The 21,962-nt window shown below is 44.0% G+C and overlaps 1 protein-coding gene across 1 annotated transcript; it reads left to right on the forward strand.

Moving 5' to 3' along the window:
* The first annotated feature begins 5,843 nt into the window (after positions 1-5,843).
* On the forward strand, positions 5,844-21,738 carry mov10l1 (Mov10 like RISC complex RNA helicase 1). The gene is made up of 26 exons (XM_056465372.1): positions 5,844-6,000; positions 6,393-6,580; positions 7,331-7,484; positions 8,112-8,224; positions 8,540-8,727; positions 8,844-8,984; positions 9,163-9,357; positions 9,750-9,947; positions 10,618-10,732; positions 12,004-12,181; positions 12,525-12,595; positions 12,807-12,898; positions 14,477-14,535; positions 14,697-14,782; positions 15,312-15,390; positions 16,103-16,284; positions 16,410-16,556; positions 16,895-17,016; positions 17,513-17,612; positions 17,843-17,989; positions 18,403-18,576; positions 18,881-19,030; positions 19,367-19,474; positions 19,586-19,726; positions 21,124-21,215; positions 21,559-21,738. Exons 1-25 carry the CDS (start codon positions 5,898-5,900, stop codon positions 21,211-21,213), a joined length of 3,321 nt encoding a protein of 1,106 aa, XP_056321347.1. The 5' UTR covers positions 5,844-5,897; the 3' UTR covers positions 21,214-21,215; positions 21,559-21,738.
* Positions 21,739-21,962: the final 224 nt, after the last annotated feature.

The following is a 21,962-nucleotide window of genomic DNA, read 5'->3' on the forward strand; positions in this document are numbered from 1 at the left end:
CCCATATTGCTGAACAGTTCAGAAGTGTTGATTCTGTTAAACTGTTCTAGATGGATCTGTTGGTTACTGATTGGCCATATCTAGGCTCACATTTCCACAGATCTTTAACCCATCATTGATTCTGTTTATTGACTCGTGTAAATGTGTGTAAATCTATATTTATTCAGTTTTTTAATTAATTTCAGTAATATTATTGACTAATATGAAAGTGTTGATCTGATTTATGTACAATACAGTGTGTACAGTCATATTCTGTCTTTCAGTAGAGATATTATATGAGAGACTTGCTTTGTTTACCAAATTAAGTGGATCTAGTTGGATTTGCATTGTAAACATTCAATAACAGTTAAAAAGGTATTATTTTTATTTCATATATTAAGGTTTTAGTTATGATTCTCCCATAATAATCCTGCATTAATCTGCAGATTTCTAACACAATTCTGCACAGAAATAGTAAGAAACGTCCGCAGGTTCTGTCTGGCCCTGGTCTTGTGTTGTCTGAGTTCTATATTCTCAGACTTACTGTGGTTCACTGAGGTTCACTGGTTACAGTACATTCTGTGCAAACCTCCATACAGCAGAAAACAACACTTAAAACATTCTAGAAACAGAATTATCTAGTCCCGTGGGGCTGAACACATGACACTTTTCTAAAGAAACATTCAAAGAAAATTCTTTAAAGTTCACTACAAGAGTTTTTAAAGAAGTTTTCAGGTCTCGCAGGATTCTTCAGATGTTAGGTTTGATGCTGAGACATAATAAACTCCTGATGGGCTATCTGACAGCAGCAGGCTTCCCAACGCAAAATCCGTAACGTTTTGATTTAGTGGCTGATTCGTAAGAATTCATACGATCTAATTCATACAATTAATTACGATTTTCTCATCACCCAATGACTGTTGGGTTTAGGGGCGGAGTTGGGTGCCACGCCTCCTTTTTAAAATCGTACATTTTCGTACGACTCAACTGGTATGAATGAAGCTGCGGTCACACTGGACTATTCTCCCCATAGACTTCCATTCATAAGCACGCAGATGCGTCAGACTGGAAACGTGAGCTCTCTGGACAGAAGTGTAAAGAATGGAGCAATCGCTCGCTTTATTAATGTCTAATCATCTCGTTTAATCCTGCCCCTTTTCACAGCGCACTACGACAGAATTTCACATGCTCAAACTCTAGTGTGACCGCAGCTAAACTGACAACATGTAAAATACTTACGCTTCCTCATGAGATCAGGCTGGGCTTCCTCATGTTTCACTCGGATCTTAACTGCTTTATCCTCACTGTTCCGTTATTCGAGCATGACGAGTCTGCCCTAATTAAGAAGCATTTCTCATTATTTGCAACTTGATGAGAGGACTTCTGTGTGCTCTTACTCGAAGGTAAAGATTCAAGAGTTCACACTCAGATATTGCTGGATAATGATAGCAGGTTTAGCATGCTGTCCTGGGACAGAACCCTGAGCTCCGAGATAATTGAGCTCAGGGCTCCCGCCTGGTTAATGAGCATGTAAGGGGAGTGCGAGATCAGGTAGCTCTCGAGAGCTCCCCCTGGTAAAGGAGGAAAGGGGGAGATGGGGTGGATACAGCTGAAAGCAGAAGTTTACATCCACTGAATAAATAAGCACATCACCATTTAGAAGAGTCAGATGGTAATGTGACCAATCGTATTCTCTGTTAGGTAAGTTAGGATGATCACACGTGTTTCTGTTCTGCAGAATAATGAGAGAGATATTGTTTGAGGAAGTGTTCTAACTCCTCCTGAAAGTCAAGTTTACACACAGTAAGATTATTCTGCCTCTGAAAAGCTCAGATGATGATGATGGTCAAGGTTTTGGAGGTTTCTGATTGGCTAATTGACAACATTTGAGTTAATGTGAGGCACAACTGTACACTAGTATTGAAGGAAAAGCTCAAACACACTGCTTCCTTCTGTGACGACATGAGGAGATCAACAAGCCAGAATCAACAAAAGCCAGATTACAATGTGCTCAATTACAACAGGAAGAAGACTCTTGTTTGGAGACATGTCCTGTGCTCTGATGGAGCTAAGACTGAACTGTTTGGCCATAATGACCAGTGCTACATTTGAAGGACGAATAGGAAAGCTTAGGAGTCTAGGAGCACCATCCCAACTGTGAAGTATAGGAGCGGCAGCATCATGTTTTACTGCAGGAGAGACTGGTCCACTTCACAGCACAGATGGCATCATGAGGAAAGAACATCATGTAGAAATACTGAAGCAACATCTCAAGACATCAGCCAGGAAATTAACACTTGGCCAAAAATGGGTCTTCAGAACAGACCGTGATTCTAAGCATACTGCCAAATGAGTTAACATGCGCTTTAGGTACAACAGAGGGAATGTTTTGGAGTGGCCATCACAAAGCCCTGATCTCAATCCTATAGAGAATCTGTGGGCGGAGTTGAAAAAGCTTGTGCGAGCAAGACAGCCTACAAATCTGCTCAGTAACACCAGTTCTGTCAGGAGGAATGGGCCAAACTTCTATTGTGAGAAGCTTGTGGAAGGAGAAAACATCTGAGCAAAGTTATAGAGTTTAAAAGCAAAGCTAAATAAACACCATGGACATGTGTGTAAACTTCTGACTGTCCAGAGATTAATAAAGAATTCTCTCATTATTCTGGCATTTAGCAGATGATTTAGGTAATCCTAACAGACCTGAAATAGTAAAGGTTTAGTCTGATTTACCGTCAGACATCTGTAAAGAATGGTGATGTTCCTGTTTGAGAGTGTGTGAACGTCTGCTTTCTACTGTAGATAGTGGAAATGCCAGAAATGTTGAAGCTGTCTGAGTAGTTTGGCTGTATACTGCAGGGGTCAGGAACCTGTATTCAGCAGAGAGCCATTTGGATTTATTTAGCAAATGCATTTTATTAAAGAGCCATTCAGGATATATATGAAGCTTCACATGTTGAGCAAGTCCATGTATTAATAAAGGACGACCTGTAGAGTTTCTTTCTTTGCACCACTGTTTTAGGCTGCAAGGTTACCACTGTAAGTTTCATGCCCTTCAGTGGTGTCGCGATTCAAGTTAGCCCACAGCGCCGCACACGCACACTGGCTGAAACGTCCTTTATTCTTATTCATTTTGCTGTAAAATATACAATAAATAAATAATTTTAATTGATTTTTCAATAGGAAACTGATTTTAGTGACAGTTTTAAGTCTTTATTGAAGGGAGACCGCTGGAGAGCCTCATCATTTTGGTCAAAGAGCCACATGTGCCTCCCGAGCCATAGGTAGCCTACCCCTGCTATACATGCACTGCCTCACACACACTTCCTGTAAGCAACATGTTCTAGTGTTGTTTTGAATTAATCTCCTCAGGTGGCATGGTGGCTCAGTGGTTAGCACTGTGGCTTCACAACATGAAGGTCGCTGGTTCAAGTCCCGGCTGGGTCAGTTGGTGTTTCTGTGTGGAGTTTGCATGTTCTCCCCGTGTTGGTGTGGGTTTCCTCCGGGTGCTCCGGTTTCCCCCACAGCCCAAACACATGCGCTATAGGGGAACTGATCAACTAAACTGGCCGTAGTGTATGAGTGTGTGTAAATGAGTGTGTATGGGTGTTTCCCATTACTGGGTTGCAGCTGGAAGGGCATCCATTGCGTAAAACATATGGTGGATTAGTTGGCGGTTCATTCCGCTGTGGCGACCCCTGATGAATAAAGGGACTCAGCTGAAGGAGAATGAATGAATGAATGAATGAAGAGAGATGGCTCTGATCAGGTGTGCATGAACATTCTTCAAATGTGTACCTGGGGATATTTTTCGTTTTAAGTCTTGGAATATTTGTGTGCAGAAAAACAATGGATGTCCTGAAGCAGTGCGATCCGTGTGTAGTTGGACCTGTTTGCTCTCTCGTGGTTCAGCAGTAGTTCAAGACTTTACTCACAGATTACAGCAGTAAAAACTAAAGTATGCTACAGTATTTACTACAGTTCATCTGTTTACATGTACCGCTGGAGCATTCATTAGCAGAGAGTGGTAGATACTGTGATGCAGAGGGGTCCACACTCGGTCCTGGAGAGCCGCTGTCCTGCATGTTTTAGATCCAACCCCAAATAGACACCTGAACCAGCTGATCAAGCTCTTTATAGGAATAACAGAAACTTCCAGGCAGGTGTGTTGAAGGACCAAGTTTGGACGCTCCTGCTGTAATATATATAGTTCAATACACTTCAGTGTTTACTGAGGATACACCAGTACAGACTGTTCATGGTTCAGTATGTTAAAACAAAACCAAACTAAAGCACAAGTGAACCCAATATAGCAAAAACACCACTAAAACAAGCTGCTTTCAGCCATCTAACTGTAGAAACTAGCATCAGTATATAAACTGTAGTGTACTGTACACATCAAATAAAGCTTTCCCAGCAGTGAGGTGACAGCAGTTATTCAGTCCAGAGCAGAGTTCTTTTGTCTTTTGTAGTTTGATTAACATTATAAACTCAGACATAGATGACTCTCAGACTGAGTTTACAGTATTGACTTGACAGGATGTGTGTGAAAGAGCCAGCAGGTGTTCATTTCTCACTGCTGTGTTTGTGCATGTGGATGGGTCAAACTACTCTTGCTTACACGTTCACCTGACTTCATCTCTCACTGTTGTTGTGGTGGATGTCAAGTATGTACCTAACTCGTGGATGCCGGAGGGGTGTCGTGGAAGTGAAGAGGGTTTGGGAGTCGCAGAAGAAAGCGAAAGTGAACAGCAGATGGGGGAAAAGAGCAGTTGAGGAGGGGGATTGGTAAAATGAGATGCCGGATCAGATTTCAGAGGTTCTGGATCCGGCATGTTCCGGCACAAATTAAGCCGCCCCACCAATGAATGATAGCACCACCCTAAAGGACTGATAGCCCCGCCCTAAATGAATAATAGCACCACCCTAAAGGACTGATAGCCCCACCCTAAATGAAGAATAGCACCACCCTAAAAGACTGATAGCCCCACCCTAAATGAACAATAGCACCACCCTAAAGGACTGATAGCCCCACCCTAAATGAACAATAGCACCACCCTAAAGGACTGATAGCCCCACCCTAAATGAAGAATAGCACCACCCTAAAAGACTGATAGCCCCACCCTAAATGAAGAATAGCACCACCCTAAAAGACTAATAGCCCCACCCTAAATGAAGAATAGCACCACCCTAAAGGACTGATAGCCCCGCCTTAAATGAATAATAGCACCACCCTAAAGGAATGATAGCCCCACCCTAAATGAAGAATAGCACCACCCTAAAAGACTGATAGCCCCGCCCTAAATGAATAATAACACCACCCTAAAGGACTGATAGCCCCGCCCTACATGACTAATAGCCAATGGCTTAGGATAGCAGACCCCGTTTGGTCACCCCCCCTCTCAACTCCAACCCCCACGCCCCCCTCTACAATTTGTGCAATCATAACTCACCTGAGCCTTAACACCGCCGGCAAATAAATCACTTCACAATCACAAGCACCCACAACCCTCATCACCTCACGTGATCATAAGTACCCCCCCCAAGTCTTCATTTCACGCAGTCATAAGCATGCACCACTCCCCCCAAATCCTTCTAAATCACCCTTCAATGTGGCCATTTTGAGCACTTCCGTTTGGAGCGACACTTCAATATGGCGGCAATGATTATATTTGTATATTAATAAGTCAATTTTAATTTCTTTCTTTTTTATAAATTGCTAAATATATAATTTTCCAAAAAGTCAATTTCTAATTATAAAGGGCGGAGTAGCGTGGAGAGTCACGTGTCACCGGCGTGCTCTTCATCAGGCGTGAGCAGGTAACACGTGCCGGTGTTTTATCTGTGCGTGCGCGCGTCAGGTCAGGTTTGTGTTCTTCTTCTGGAGCTTTAAACATCTTCATCTTCATCAGTGTGTGAGGATGGTGAGTGTGGTGCAGTGTTTAATGTCGCGGCTGCTTTGGCCGCTGTGGCGCCGCGCGCAGGAGGAGGAGCAGCGGCTGCGGGAGGATCTGATGCCCGACGGTCAGTGCGCGGAGCCCGGCTGTCGGGAGCAGAGAGAGAGGGGGGTCTGGAGAGTCTGAGTTGTGTGTGTGTGTGTGTGTGTGTGTGTGTGTGTCTGTGATGTTTGTCTCTGTGATTGTGTATGTGTGTGTTTTTGTTTGTTTGTTTGTTTGTGTGTTTGTTTTTGTTTGTGTCTGCCCTGTGTTTGTGATTGTTTGTTGTTTTTCTTTATATGTGTGTGTGTGTGTGTGTGGTTGTCTCTGTGATTTGTGTGTGTGTGTTTGTTTGTGTCTGTCGTGCGTTTGTGATTGTTGTTTTTGTTTATGTGTGTGTGTGTGTGTGTGTGGTGTATGTTTCTCTGTGTATCTTGTGTTTGTTTATCTGTTGTGTGTACCTGTGATTGTGTGTTGCAGGTGTGGCTCAGATCCGGCAGGTGCGCACTGGTGTCGTGACTCACCTGTGTGTGGATTATGGTCTGATCGATCACTCGGTGTTCTTCAGTCCGGCTGCAGTGTTAGGAGGAGCTGCGCTGGCGGTGGGAGACACTGTGCAGGCGCTAGCAGTGCGGGACGGGGAACACGGACAGTGGAGGGCCATACGGGTGAACACGCACTCATTACACACCACGCCCCTTGTGTTTTTGGCGTAGCGCTCCGTTCACCTGCAGTTGATCAAGTCGACTTTGAGCAGTAGGAGTTTCATGTCAGTCGTGTCGTCTTCATTCTCCAATCAACTGAAAGCAGAGGCGGGGTTTCCGCAGTGGTGACAGCAGTGTTTGTGTTGTCATGACGACTACAGACTATTTTAAAGATGGAGGAGAGACTAGCGCTCACTGTTTCCAGTTATCTGGAGCTGTATGACTTCACACATCCTGAATATCACAATGTGGCTGCGTCTGAAACCGCCTACTACTCCGTATACCTGCATTTGAATTTAATTGTACTACTCTGCCATTAAAAAAGTACGCTCCTATTTGAATGTGAGCAGTGTAAAGATCTCGGACGTACTACATCCGCCATTTTGTCAAGATCACGCGACATACCTGCGCCAGTGGCGTCGCTTCCCTCCTATTCATGAATTTTCTCGCGGGATAGTGTAGCGTCCATCCGATGCGCACTTCAGAATCTTGTCGGACGTAGTAGATCATCCGGGTACGTCTCGCGTACTGATTTTCGAACACTACGAATTCAGACAAACTTCTCGCATACTGTGTTTAGCGCACTATATAGTATGGAAGTATTAGATTTCGGATGCAGCTTATGATTAAATATTACAATTCTAACAATATCAACAATATCAGTTGTTGCTAGGGTAACATAATCGCTAAGTTGTCAACACTTTGTTTGTGCAGGTGGAGCGGGACAAGGACTCGTGGGAGAGCAGCCAATCAGAGGCTGTCAGTCAGGACAAACTGCGCACTCTGATTGGAACGGTGACGTCATGTGATCAAGATGGCGGATATATAAACCAGACAACGTACTTCCCTCGATCGGCTCTGTGTGAAGGTTTGTGTTGAAACTCTTTAAAGTAGAGGCATGGCTATTCATTTGCTCTCTGATTGGTCGATTACATGAGTATTGCATGCCGTTCTCTGATTGGTCAAGCCCTAATTGCAAGCACAGATGCTGGCAAGATGAGTGTTTGATCATTTTGCAGTCTCAGACGAACAAATCTTTATTTAGAGTAGTTTTTTTTAATTTGCTAAAATATCATTGAAGTGTTACAAGTTGCTTCCAAACACGTCTAGAACTAGCACTAACTTCGATCACACTGTAAACAAGAGAATTAGCATGCTGTAAGATAGAGTAGATAATATTCAACACACAGATAATGTTCGCTCTGAAACTGACTCTTTCAGGCTTTGATCCTAATGGTGCTGTTTTGGTGACTGTCGCTTTAAATGCGAATGAGATTCTGCTCTTTTCAGAAGAGGGCGGAGCTACAAATGCCTTTGCGTCAGCATAGTGGCTGATTCAAAACTCTAATGCAGGGCTATTCAGTTAGTGACCATTAGAGGAGGCTGGAGATATTCACACACACACGCACACACGCTACAGGGGTTAAACCCAGCATTAAAGAGTTTTACATAACAGGTCCCCATACCTCACTGAGTCTTTTAATGTGTGTGTCAGGGTTCGAGCCGATGAAGGGTGACTGGGTAACAGCTCATTATGTGGTGTGTCCGGTGGAGTGGAGCAGTGAAGCGAGGGCCGTTTCTCCTCTCCGCTATCGCCGCATGGACGGGGTCAGTCACACACACACACACACACACACACACACGCACACACACACACACACAAAGCTGTGGATAAGATGTTTGGCCTCCTGATCTGTCAATCAAATTTGTTTATCAAGTATAATCCTGACACTGCAGATCCTGTTATATGAGGATTACACACACACACACACACACACACACACACACACACACACACTGTCATATCGATGCTGAAACCATATATTGTGCAGCCCTAATGTGCAGTGTGTGTGCGTTTGCAGTTGACAGGATTCTAGTCATAGTGAAACTTGTTGTGTGTGTGTGTGTGTGTGTGTTTGTTAGGTGAGTGTGACGTGTGTGCGGAGTAACACCGGTGTGGTGGAGGACAGTGTGTTCTTCAGTCTGGACTCTCTGATCGTCCCGCCGGGCTTCAGGCCGTCTCGAGGGGATCTGGTCAATCTGGTGGTCCTGGAGAGCAGTCAGTCTCTGTACAGCTGGAGAGCGCTGTGTATGACGCCGCTGCAGCGCAGGTCACACGCACGCACGCGCACACACACATAGATGTATTATGTATGTGTGTGTATATATGTATGTTTGTGTGTGTGTGTGTGTGTGTGTGTGTGTGTGTGTGTGTTTTGTCCAGCAGTGCTCCGTGTTCAGAGCAGAAGGAGCCAGACGCTGATCTTCAGGCTTTACTGCAGGAGAAAGGAGGCCTGCAGGTCAGCCAGCAGAACCAGTGTGTGTGTCTGCTACTGGGAGACTGCAGTGAGCAGATCATCTGGGTGCAGTGAGTACACACACACACTCTGGGGGTTGGGGGTGTCTACTTGTTTGTGTGTGTGTGTGTGTGTGTGTGTGTGTGTTTTTGGGCTTGTACATTTTTGCGTGTGTGTTTTTTGTATGTTTACACATATGTGTGTGTGTGTGTGTGTGTGTGTGTGTGTGTGTGTGTTCTCCTGCCTCAGGAACTGTGGCTCGGAGCGTCAGCAGCTGCAGCGGTGTGTGTGTGCAGGATGGGACTCCGCTCAGCAGTTCAGCATCCGCTCCGTCAGCAGGTGTGTGGATGGAGGAACTGAAGCTCCACCTGTGCAGGTGCTGGAGGAGCCGCTGGACATCCACCCCGGACAGAAGATGTGTGTGCGCGTCTGCTGCACCGCAAAGTGAGCGTCTGCACGTCACTACTCACTCACTGCTCACAGAGGAAGCACTTTAGGCACTTCCTGTGGTCTTCAAAATAAAAGCCTGCCAGTTTAATGGATAATAAATGTCAAATGTTTTATTACATAATTACCACAAATGATTTAGCTGAAGAAAACTGACTGAAATAATGCCATAATCACTCCAATCCAAACATGTTGTGTCTCCCCTGCTGACTGGTGTTATTTACTTAATTAACCTGTTTTTTATTGCACACTGCAGATCAGACTCATGTTCTAAAATTAGTTATGTTATTAAAATATTTACGTGTGTGTGTGTGTGTGTGTGTGTGTGTGTGTGTGTGTGTGCGCGCGCGCACATATGTGTGCTTTTGTGTATCCGTGTGTGTGTGTAGGACTCTGGGCCGCTCAACTGAGCTGCTGCTCCTGCACTTCTCCTCCTTCACCATCGGGCGGCGTCTGGAGCTGTCTGTGAGCAGTGTGGAGGAACAGCTCCTCAATCCCAGCATGCCCTACTGCTCTCCGTCAGCCCCCCCGCTACAACAGCAGCCCCAGCAGGTGCTCACGGTCTCAGCCCCGCCCACGCCGCTCAGGTCTGACCAATCACACGCTCTCGTTCTGTCTGTGTGCTCCTGAACTGCACAGTCCACAGCTTCATTTCAGGGATACTCTGTTATAAGGACAGTTTTGGATCTTTTTTGCAAAGATTTGACTGCCGGTAATTGATATGTGTCCAAAAGTATTTTCTATATGTATTATTGTTTATAAAAGAGAAATGCAGCAGTTGCGGTTTCATTCATACTGAACTGTAGAGGGCGCCCTTGTGCATAATCTCCACATGTGCATGGCAGAAGGCATCAACCGTCCCTGCAGCTGAGAAACAAGAGAGAAACTGATCAAGCTAGATGTTTCCTGGGTAGTTTAATAAAAATAAAGTATATTTCTAATGCAGTACCACTCAGCCTAGCCTTTATCACTATATAGAAAGCTGTAAAATAGTATGATCCTCATTCTGTAAAGTGGAAAGCAGTGATCACAGACACTAAATTCACTTCGTCATCAAGTCTGCTAGTAATCGAGCTCTTAGAAAGCACTCAGATTACATTGGGTCTCAGTATGCTGTCAGAATACTGAAAGATTAGTGTGTGTACGTGCATATATTATACTGTTTACAAATGTTTAATCAGCAGTTTTTGAGATGTTCAGGATTTTCTCGCTGAAGTCAACAGGACTCCATCTTGGATTGTGTTTTATTTCTGGCAGACTCACAAGGCGGCATCTTCCGAACTTCCTAGGGAACTATGCTGTACCGCACATGCTGCGAGAGTGTGTGGAGGCCCAGAAGGATGTGCTGGTGGTCCAGCCTGCTCTGGCCGAGGTGAATTAAACTTTCAGGATTAAGAACTGTTTAGGTGGAGCGGTTTATTCTGGATATCAGTCTGTAATCCTCCTGAGTTCTTGTGGATGAAATGTAAGCTAAATCAGTGGCGGACTGGAGGATTGGGCAGGCCAGTCATGATTGACCGCATACCTGCCAACACTCCCGTTTTTCCCAGGAGTCTCCCATATTTCAAACCCACCTCCCGTATTGCTCTGTCTCCCGGAAAACTCTCGGAATTCCACCCCCCCTCTTCAGCTTTATTGGTTCAGTCCCCATGTGCTCCGAACCAACCGCACAACCATCTTCATATCTGCTCCATACCTGCTTCTGCAGTTCGTGCGCACCTTCACTCCTGCTCTTCACTCCTCGCGCACCCCCAGATAATATCTCCCGGATTTTCTGATCTGAATATTGGCAGGTATGATTGACCATCAGGTCACTGGGAAATGTCCCAGTGCTCCCTATGGCCAGTCCATCCCTGAGCTAAACAACTCTAATTATACTCGACAAAAGGGGCTGACAGATGAACTTTGAAGCTTCATTGTGTATGAAAACAGGCATGAATTATTAGCCTTTGCATAAACACAATAGTATTTGCCATTTTTATCATGTTTTCGCTCCAGATATATGACAGTGAGAGCTGAGAGATATGACACTGTGCATAAACATGCACTAAACGCTTATATTCAGCATATTCTACATGTGTTTGTTGCCTCATTACAAACATAAACAGCAAATCTAAAAAAATGCATGATAAACTAGCAAAAGATGCAGGTAAAGTAAAGTTTTGCCTCTTCTGGGTGTTTTAAAGATGATTTTCTTACTCTTTTGTCTTGTTTCTAGTCCAAATATCTACACATTCTTAAATTCAGAAGCATTTTCTAGACAAGTGCAGAATATTGTCTTGTTTTAATTAGAATTTTTACTCATTATTTGTGAAAACAAGTAAAATAATCTGCCAACGGGAGAGGAACATTGCTCTTGTTTTAGTTTTGACATAAGATTGTCTTGTTGTTCCCATTGGCAGATTATTTAGCTTGTTCTTTCTATGAGAAGCACAGCACAGGCGTGTCTCTCATCAGATAGTAATGCTATATCTTATTATTGCACAATAATTATCCTGTTTTTTGGGCTAAAACAACAGAAGTCACCCAGCACGTGAGTTGGTGGTCAGCAGGAGATGTTTCGTCCACCAGAGGGCGTGCTCATGATGCTGTGGTGTCACATGAAAACGATCACTGTGTGTTGATTGTGGTGTGTTTGCGCAGGCGTTGAGCTTGCGGTCGATGCTGCCGCGTTTCTCTGCTCTGCTGTGGCTGGAGGAGCTGCAGGCCGAGAGGGAGATCCGGGAGTTCAGCCTCACCGGCGCTATACTCAGGAGAGGAGCGGTGTACTTACACCTGGAGGTGCCGGGACTGGCGGAGGGACGCCCCAACCTCTTCATCGGTCAGCAGATTCACTCTCGTTATAAAATAAATATATACACACGCATGCTTGCGTATTTCTTTTTCCAATATTTCCCACATGATGTTTCTCAGATTGAGGAATTTCTCACAGTATTTCCTCTAATATTTGTTCTTCTGGAGAAAGTCTTATTTGTTTTATTTCAGCTAGAATAAAAGCAGTTTTTAATAGTTTTAAAGCCATTTTAAGGTCAATATTATTAGCCAAAGGTGTCAAAGATTGGGGATTTTAATAATGGTGCACAATAGTCATCTCCATGTGCATGTGATGAGTGTGTTTCTGTGTGTTGTGTAACACTAACAGGCTTGTTTTCCTCCTGCTGTAGGTGATAAAGTGGTCCTGAAGAAGCCGTGCAGTGGAGGAGTTGTGATTGAGTATATCGCGTACGTCACAGAGGTACAGCACATCTGACCGCTCGCTGCTTATTCATTTAATGTTTTACTTTAAGATGCATCTGGCTGGTGTTGAAGACCGTGTTGAGCAGAGTTTGTGCTTGCACATGCTGGAAATTACAGCTCTAAACACATCCAGCACTCACTGCTCACTGCTGGTTCTTGTGTTCCTCATGATCTGTGATTGACAGCTGTCCGTCATGATGTGTGTGCAGATCTCTGATGAGGATGTGAGTTTGCGTGTGAATGCAGAGTTTCAGAGCAGTTATCTGGGAGAGCCTCTGGATGTGGAGTTCAGCTTCAACAGGTGCTGCTCACCATCACCATCATCATCATCATCATCATCATCAGTGTTGGGGGTTACGTGTTATAAGTACATGATAATATTACTATTCTAAAGTAACAAGTAACGCATTCCTTTAAGTCATATTATTTGAGTTTCTTTTATTTTGTAAATGTAATGAGAGTAACTTTACCTTGCTTATTTAGATTTTACAAAATCTATCGCAGAATAAACATGACCTTATGTTGAATCACACACTCTGAGGGAGCGTGCTGTGAGGGAACAGGCAGTCGGCTCGCACTCATCATACCATTTTGTTCTCTTTTGGGAAACGATTTATAAATTTAAGGCCATGTGAAGCGATTTATTCAGTATATAAAGCTCAAATATATTCTGATTTAGGGGTGTTTTATCCTCTTACTGTTCATTTAGTTATTAAACAGTTAAAATCTGTTTTTGCCTGAGAAATGAGTTCATGTTAGCACTCTTAGGCTTTACTGCAGTCTTTATCTCAACAGTGGTGGTTCTAAGGGGGGCCAGTGCCCCTGTGTCAACAAGCAAATGCAGTTTTCAGTCACGCTCATGTAATACTCAGCTCGTTTAGTTTTGCCTTCATTCTTTTGTGTTTTCAGTCGTGACAGCAGGAGTCTTCAACACATGATTTATTTACAACACTCTTTTAAACATAGTTTAACTCATTTCTAATATCTACTTTTGTCTTTCCCATGGTGACCGTCAGTGCATAATACCTGACTAGTTATTTTGCAAGACCGCTGTATTACAGAGTAAATTAAAGACTTCACTAGGTTAACTGGGAAAGTTAGAATAATTAAAGTTATTGTAGAACTGGTTTGTTATGTAGACAATTAAACATACACACTAAATATTTATTTTTAATTATAAACTGCTTTAATTCATTACAAACTGTGAGAAATAAGACTTATTATGACTCCAGATGAATTATTTTAGTTTTATAGGGAGTACTGTGAACATCTCCTTGGTTTGTTAAAGATCACTTGGGAAACATTAAGTTAAATTTACAGGTGCAAATCCTTGATGTACTTAAATGTTAAAAACGTTTTATCCTACAATACAAAGAGACTCGTCAAACAAATGAACATGGACGATTATTTAGAGTTCAAGTCATTTAATTAGACTTTGAATAACTGTTTGAGTAGTTTGTGATGCATGTTAAAGTGTGCCCCCTAAAAGTACAAGTGGCCCCTGCCCGGCCCCCCAATGACTCTGGTCTAGAGCCGCCACTGTATCTCAATGGAGAGTGAGTTTACTTCACTAATAACACCAAAACATGACTGTACATGTGTTCATTAATCTGTGTATTCAGCATGTGGAGAGAGAGTTCTCACACTATAGTTTGATCCTACACTTATTTAAATGAAGCTGTAGTAACTCTAAAGTAATATAAGGCATTACTGACCATAAGAGTAACCCAGTAATGTAATTAGTTACTTTGTGGGGAAATAACTCGCTATTGTAATGCTCTACTGTCAAAAGTAACTTTCCCCAACACTGGTCATCATCTTCATCTTCATCATAACTCTAATAATGTGAAGAATGTCACTGCTGCCCCTCTCTGTGCAGGCTGACCATGAGGAGATGCCACTGCGCTCTGGAGCAAAGCAAACACTTCGGAGAGAACAGTAAGAGCTTGTGTGTTGTACGCTGTCATTGTCATCAGACAGTGGAGAGTGTTTTTACAGGTGGTTTGTCAAGACCACTGACCTGCGTGAGTGTGTTTGAGGCTGTGTGCCGGTTTGTGGAGCAGCAGTGGTTGAGGTTGTGTGTGTTTTCTTGTGTTGAGTTTTATTTCCCAGCATGCTCCAGCTACAGGCGCCTCAGTGGAGTGGAGAGTGGGGTCTGCAAGAGGAGGAGGACGAGGAGCTGAAGGTGAACACACACACACACACACACACACACACACAGAGAGCTTAGAGCTGCACTGTTGATTGTATTATAACAAACGCACACACACGTGATCTTCCTAAATGACAATGATTCGCTCCGTCTGTTATGCTCAAGGGCGCAACAAGGGGGTATGCAGTATATGCAGTACAGGGGGGTGTCACACATGGAGGCCGCCATTGTGCCAAAACGATTTTTAAAATTATCCTTAAGTTTCTAATAATTAAATATGTTTTGTTAATGTTTATTTAGCATTTTATGCGAGTATAATATTGTATTTTATTAAATAAAAACTGATAGCATATGTTGGTGCACACGTTTCAATAAATCTGTTGTGTTTAAATGCACTGAAATACACTGCCTATATTCACTGAGACATGGAGAAACATTCATTTACAACATGAGGTGAACTCTATTATACTGAGCACTGTACATGAACACATGTATGATTGTCTTATTCTCCACGTTATTCAGCTCTACTGTAACGTGTGTGTGTGTGTGTGTGTGTGTTCAGGACAGTGAGCAGACTCAGGCAGTGATGGGCTCAACACTGACCGCAGAGATGGTGTCTGTGGCCACACAAACTAAAACAGGTAACTGCGAAAACCACAAGTGAAATATTGTTGTGCTGTCTTTAACTTCAGCCTCTGGTGTTCAGTGTTGTGGATTCATTTCCTCGTCAGACTAGAATCTGTTTCTGGGGCATTTTTAAAACCCATCATGTTGATTATTGACCCATGTTTGGCTTTTCTGGAGGCTGATATCTTGGAAAGCAGGATGGCCAATAATAATGGATTTCAATTGAATTCATCATTACATTCAGAGAGAGAGAGAGAGAGAGAGAATTCTGCTCGTCTTAGTCCCGTCAAAATAAAAGTCCCCCCCCAAAAAATATTGGCCAAACTGAAATGCATGAGCCGATGGTGATATTTGAAGAAAGCAAACGTTCACATTTACACACGTCTGTCAAAAACACTGTTATGTCTGCAGGCCAGTAGGGGGCGCTGTCAGCTTGCGTATAATTTGTCACGGGTGTGTGTGTGTGTTAGATGCATCTCCGCTGTTGGCTGTGATGTCTTTGCTGATGAAGCGTTAGCAACACTTGAGCAGCAGCACTAGCACAAGCCCGTGAGGATGTTTTCATTTGCTGCTGGTTTTCTACTTGTGTGTGTTTTCTTCAGTTGCAGAGCATTGAGCCCTCTCAGCCTCCGTAGTTAACCATGTCAATTAACATTAATGTCCTGTGTGTGTGTGTGTGTGTGTGTGTGTGTGTGTGTGTGTGTGTGTGTGTGTGTGTGTGTTCAGATCTGAGCGTGACAGAGAAGCGGATCCCAAACCCAGGTCAGTTCTTTAACCCAGATCTGAACGCGGCGCAGAAGCAGGCCGTCAGACACATCCTGAGCGGAGAGAGTCGACCCACACCGTATGTGCTGTTCGGACCACCCGGCACCGGCAAGACCATCACACTCATAGAGGCCATCCTGCAGGTTGTGTGTGTGTGTGTGCGCGCACATATGTATCCACATATTTTCGTGTGAATGCGTGTGCGTGCTTGCATACATATGTACGGACGTGTGTGTGTGTGTGTGTGTGTGTGTGTGTGTGCGTGCAGGTTCATCACCGTATCTCCTGCAGTCGTGTGCTGGTGTGTACTCCCTCTAACAGTGCGGCTGACCTGATCTGCATGCGTCTGCATCACAGCGGCTTCCTGCACAGCGCCAGTCTGGCTCGAGTCAACGCCACCTGCAGGCCAGAGGAGGTACTGCTGCTGCTGCTGCTGCTGTTTAAATCAATGAGTCCTGTTCAGTCAATGAGTCCTGTTCAGTCTACGGTTTATATTCTGAGTTTAAGTGGATTAAGAAAGCTTTTTGGTTGCTTAAAATTATTATGAAATGATTGCCAAGACTTTGTAGTAAAGTCTGTGTGAACCAGTGTGTGTTGATGTGCTTCCAGCTGATAATATTACTACTGCATATTCAGTTTAAGACGTTATTTCTGAAAACAAGACAACAGTTTATATGCTCAAAGCATGTTCTGCAGTGAAGCGAGGCCAGAAGTGTGTGTCTGCTAAATCTGCCTCTTCCTTGTGTTGTGTAGTCCATGTCGGAGGAGCTGCGTCAGTACGCTCGAGCTGGAGAAGACATCCGACATGCCAGTTTTCACCGGATTGTGGTCAGCACCTGCTCCAGTGCTGGAATGTTCTACCAGATCGGCCTGCGGTAAACACAAACACAAACACACACACACACACACACACACACACATAAACTGAAGATAATTACTCCTCCTCAAATCAAGTGATTTCAGAGCTTAATGAGTTCCGGTTGAACACAAAAGAAGATATTTTGAAGAATGATGATGATTTCTATTGATATTCATAGTAGGAACTAAAATACTATGGATTTTTTCCCAGTATATCTTCATTTAAGTTCAACCAAAACTAAATTCTGTTGAACAAACAGAGTCTGTTTGCTTCCTGAATGAATCTCTTTCTGAATGAATCATTTGAGTCGGTGATTCAATGATCCATTCAGGATAACAGTCAGTTGCTTTGTTTCTAAATGACTACGACAGCATTGAGGCTTTGTGTGTGTGTGTGTGTGTGTGTGTGTGTGTGTGTGTGTGTGTGTGTGTGTGTGTGTGTGTGTGTGTGTGTGTGTGTGTGTGTGTGTGTGTGTGTGTGTGTGTGTGTGTGTGTGTGTGTGTGTGTTTCAGTGTTGGTCACTTCACTCATGTGTTTGTGGATGAAGCCGGTCAGGCCACTGAACCTGAGACTCTGATTCCTCTGAGTTTACTGTCTGAGACCAGCGGACAGGTCAGATCCACTGCCTTTGTGTTCAGTACATCTTTATATTTTTACATACACACACACACACACTTGGGCAGGTTAGAGTAACTAGGCAAGTCATTGGTGGTTCTGGTTTCTGCTGTGTTCTGTATATCTATATGGATCAGGGTTATTTCTATTGTATTTCCGGTGTTGTTTTCTGCCTGACCTAAGATGAAGCTGATAAAGGATTGAACATCAGCCTGTGTGTGCTGCAGATTGTTCTGGCTGGAGACCCGAAGCAGCTGGGCCCGGTGGTGAAGTCCAGGCTGGCGTCAGTGTTCGGTCTGGGTGTGTCTCTGCTGGAGAGGCTGATGGGAAACTCACTGTACGCCTGCGGAGAGAGAGGATTCAACCCCCTGCTGGTCAGCACACAGCATTACACTGTTACTTCACCATCACCTTTAGTCTGTGATGAGCAGATATTCCTGTGTGTGTGTGTGTGTGTGTGTGTGTGTGTGTGTGCGCGTGTGTGCTGCTTTAACCCTTAATCAGTACACACTGTCAGGGCCACCCCAATGGAGGCTTGACTTATATGTTTCCTTCATCTCGGGGTCATGAAACTCTGAGCTTTTCTAAATAATCTCTCTGTAAACACACACAACACTGCGGTTGATTCAGAGGTGTGTGTGAAAAACACCCTGTACTTGAGGTTCTTTGGGGTCAAACTGACCCCATGTGGAAAATGAATAGAGAAAGTGGAAGAAATGTTTCTCTCTCTCACACACACACACACACACACACACACACACACACACACACACACACACTCTCGCAGGTGACGAAGCTGCTGTATAATTACCGCTCTCATGAGGCTCTGCTGGATCTGCCGTCGCGTCTCTTCTACGCTGGAGAGCTGTGTGTGCGCGCGCAGAGAGCTGCCGTCGACTCGCTCTGCCACTGGAACAAACTGCCCACCAGAGGATTCCCACTCATCTTCCATGGGGTCCGGGTACGCCACACACACACACACACACACACACACACACACTGATCACCAGAGGATTCCCACTCATCTTCCATAGGGGCCGGGTACGCCACACATACACACAAATGTGCATACACTCAATCTCACAAGCGTGCACACACTCAACCATACAAACTCAAACACACACACTTACTGACCTTTCTCAAACACACACACACACACACACACACACACACACACATACTCAGCATGCTCTCTCTCAGCCATTATAATGGTTTCCCCCCCCTCTGTGTGTGTGTGTGTGTTTGTGTGTGTGTGTGTGTGTCAGGGCTCAGAGATGCGTGAGGGCTGTAACCCATCATGGTTTAACCCAGCAGAAGCGGTGCAGGTGATGATGTACTGCTGTCAGCTCGCCAAGAGACTCTACAACCCCATCCCTGCTGCGGACATCGGCGTCATCGCACCCTACCGCAAACAGGTACACACACACACACACACACACACACACACACACACACACACACACACACACACACACACACTCACTCTCTCTACTAGTGAGGGCTGAGCTGTCCTCTTATTCTAGTGTGGATGTTTAACTGCTGCTCACTAGTTTAAGAGCTTCTACATCCTCCAGCTGATGATGATGATGATGATGATGATGATGATGATGATGATGATGACGTGTCTGTGAGGGTTCAGGTTAGGGCTCTGGTCAGGCCACAGACTGCCATTGTTTTTTTCTCAGGTTAATGATGGGGTCTGTGTAATGTCCCCACTAAGATACTGAAACAAACCTGTGTGTGTGTGGCAGGTGGAGAAGATCCGCATGCTGCTGCAGCGGGTGGGTCTGGGTGAGGTGAAGGTGGGCTCAGTGGAGGAGTTTCAGGGTCAGGAGTTCCTCATCATGATCCTCTCTACGGTAACACACACACACACACACACACACACACACACACACACACAATGAATGAGATGCATTGAATGAGACTCACACAGTTCTGCATACGTGTGTGTGTGTGTTAAACTGTAGGTTCGCTCCAATGAATCTCTGCTGAATGAAGAGCTGCAGTGCATGCTGGGATTCCTGTCCAACCCCAAGCGCTTCAATGTGGCCATCACTCGAGCCAAAGCCCTGCTGATCGTCATCGGCAACCCACACGTGCTCATCAAGGTGTGTGTGCGTGTGTGTGTGTGTGTGTGTGTGTGTGTGTGCAGTCCAATACCAGTCAGTTTTGAGCTTGTGTGTTCATTTTTCTGGTCCCCATGTGGGACATTTAACACATCTGATTAAGGAATTGAACACAGCCTTGAGGAATTCTGTTCTGATTTTTGACTTTATTCAGTGATGTAAACAGTGTGTGTGTGTGTGTGTGTGTGTGTGTGTGTGTGTGTGTGTGTGTGTGTGTGTGTATCTTACATTGTGAGCACTAAATGTCCCCATGAGGAACAGCTCTCCTAAATCAGCCAGACTGATGGACTTTTGAAGAGCTGACGGTTTGCTGTGATGGTAGTTTCAGCAGGAGAGGAGAGGGTCTACAGTCTGTACAGTCGTGTTCTCACCTTACTTCAACATGAAACCTTGGAAAATCTCCATATATGATATCCATTTCACAACATGAAGAGAACACAAGAGATGTTCTACCAGAAACCCTGAAATAAACCCATAAATACAGTCAATAACAAGTGTTTCATCCCAAACATGTGTCTAAAAGGGCCTGATGGTTGATCTCGGAGCTCTTCTGTAAAGGAATGTCCTTCATTCGGTTCTCTGATGTTTCTTTATTAAAACACTTCAAGAGTTCACACTCAGCTGATGAGTGACGTTCTTGCTGTGAGGCAGCAGTGCTAACCACCGTGCCACCCATCTAGGAAAGGAGGAGGAGCAGGGGTGGAAGTAGGGATTCTTCTAAATGAAGATGGCGGTGATGTGGAACTGAGGGTGTTTATAGTGGCTCAGGAGTCGTCTGATTGGTGGATCATGTATTGGCTGATGCAGGACCAGCTGTGATCAATCATGAGCAGGTGATCTGCTCCACATTAGTTTATAATTAAACTTCATCACAATTGTCCTCAGCCCAACTGAACCTGCAGCTTTAATAGTTTTATGATGCTAAAAACTGTTATTTAGAGAAGGAAATCTTCAGAAATAGCAGGTGTAAGATGTTCTGATTCACATCAGTAGATTTAAAACATTCGAAATAAATGATCCTGTCACATTTGCATTCAATTGAACATCAAACACACCTTTAAGGCTGTGACCCCATCTGATGGAGGAGAAGCGGACCGGGATCATGCATGTGTTCTAACACTCAACTGGAGGATTTTATGCTGGATTTTGGATTTGTTTTGAGGAGGACAAGCTTAAAGCGCAAGCCCGCTCACACGTTCCTGGTGGAATGTCCCACAAGTGAAGTAAAACGGGACATTATTAAAACATTGTGCTGTTTATCTGAAATAAAATGACCTTTAATACCATGTCAGCTGTCCTTAAGAGTAAAAGAGAGCAAATTACTAGTGTAAACTGTGTGTGTGTGTGTGTGTGTGTGTGTGTGTGTGTGTGTGTTTCAGGAGCCGTGTTTCAGTGCACTGCTGCAGTACTCGTATGATAACCGAGCGTTTATCGGCTGTGATCCTCCTGTGACTCTGCAGACCTCCTGAAGGTGAGACACACACACACACACACACACACACACACACACACTGCAAAAATGCTTTTCTTTCTTAGATCTGTTGAATAGAAACGAGACTAAAACTCTATAAACTGCTGCTTGATTTAAGAACAGTTAGACGAGCACATATCTCATCCTGTTCAGAAGTGAGTTTTTGATTACAGTAATCTGATTTCAGGTTATTGAGCTTGTTTTAAGGGAAAACTCCCTCAATTTTGACTATATTCAGTAAAATGCTGACTGATTTAAGAGCTTTGAGATGTGTTTGTGCAGTGTAAACTCTGTAGATCCACAGTAAACGCTCTGATCATTGAATGCTGTTGGTGTTTTCCAGGACTCTCTCTCAGAAGACTCTCGGACTTGATCTCTTGGTTGTTGTTAATGAATATGGAGTCATTTCTCCTGGTTTTGCTTCTAGAGCACATTAATGGAGTATTCTCCACTTCTCACTGTTTATTTCTGTTGTTTACATGTTGAGAATTAAATAATTTGTGTAAGAATGTGACGTGTTGATGTTACTGTACACAAAGATATTTAGAAGAATGTTGGAAACTGGTAACCATTGACTTCAATGCTAATTTGTTGTTCCTATAATGGAAGTCGATGGTTACAGGTTTCCAACATCTTTCATTGTCATTTTTGTCTCGTTTATTGTGATCATTTTTGCTGTTATTGAACATTTAACACTCATTGTGTGGCGTTTACGCAGAGATATTAACAGCATCCTCTTTAAAAGCT

The sequence above is a fragment of the Danio aesculapii genome, chromosome 2, assembly GCF_903798145.1.
Source record: "Danio aesculapii chromosome 2, fDanAes4.1, whole genome shotgun sequence".
NCBI lineage: Eukaryota > Metazoa > Chordata > Actinopteri > Cypriniformes > Danionidae > Danio > Danio aesculapii.

Excerpts from the sequence above, each read along its gene's own strand:
- mov10l1 (XM_056465372.1), top strand. The coding sequence starts at position 5,898 with ATGGTGAGTGTGGTGCAGTGTTTAATGTCGCGGCTGCTTTGGCCGCTG. Across the intron at positions 8,985-9,162 it reads GAGCAGATCATCTGGGTGCA|GAACTGTGGCTCGGAGCGTC; the intron begins GTGAGTACACAC and ends CTCCTGCCTCAG. Across the intron at positions 12,899-14,476 it reads GTGGAGTTCAGCTTCAACAG|GCTGACCATGAGGAGATGCC; the intron begins GTGCTGCTCACC and ends CTCTCTGTGCAG.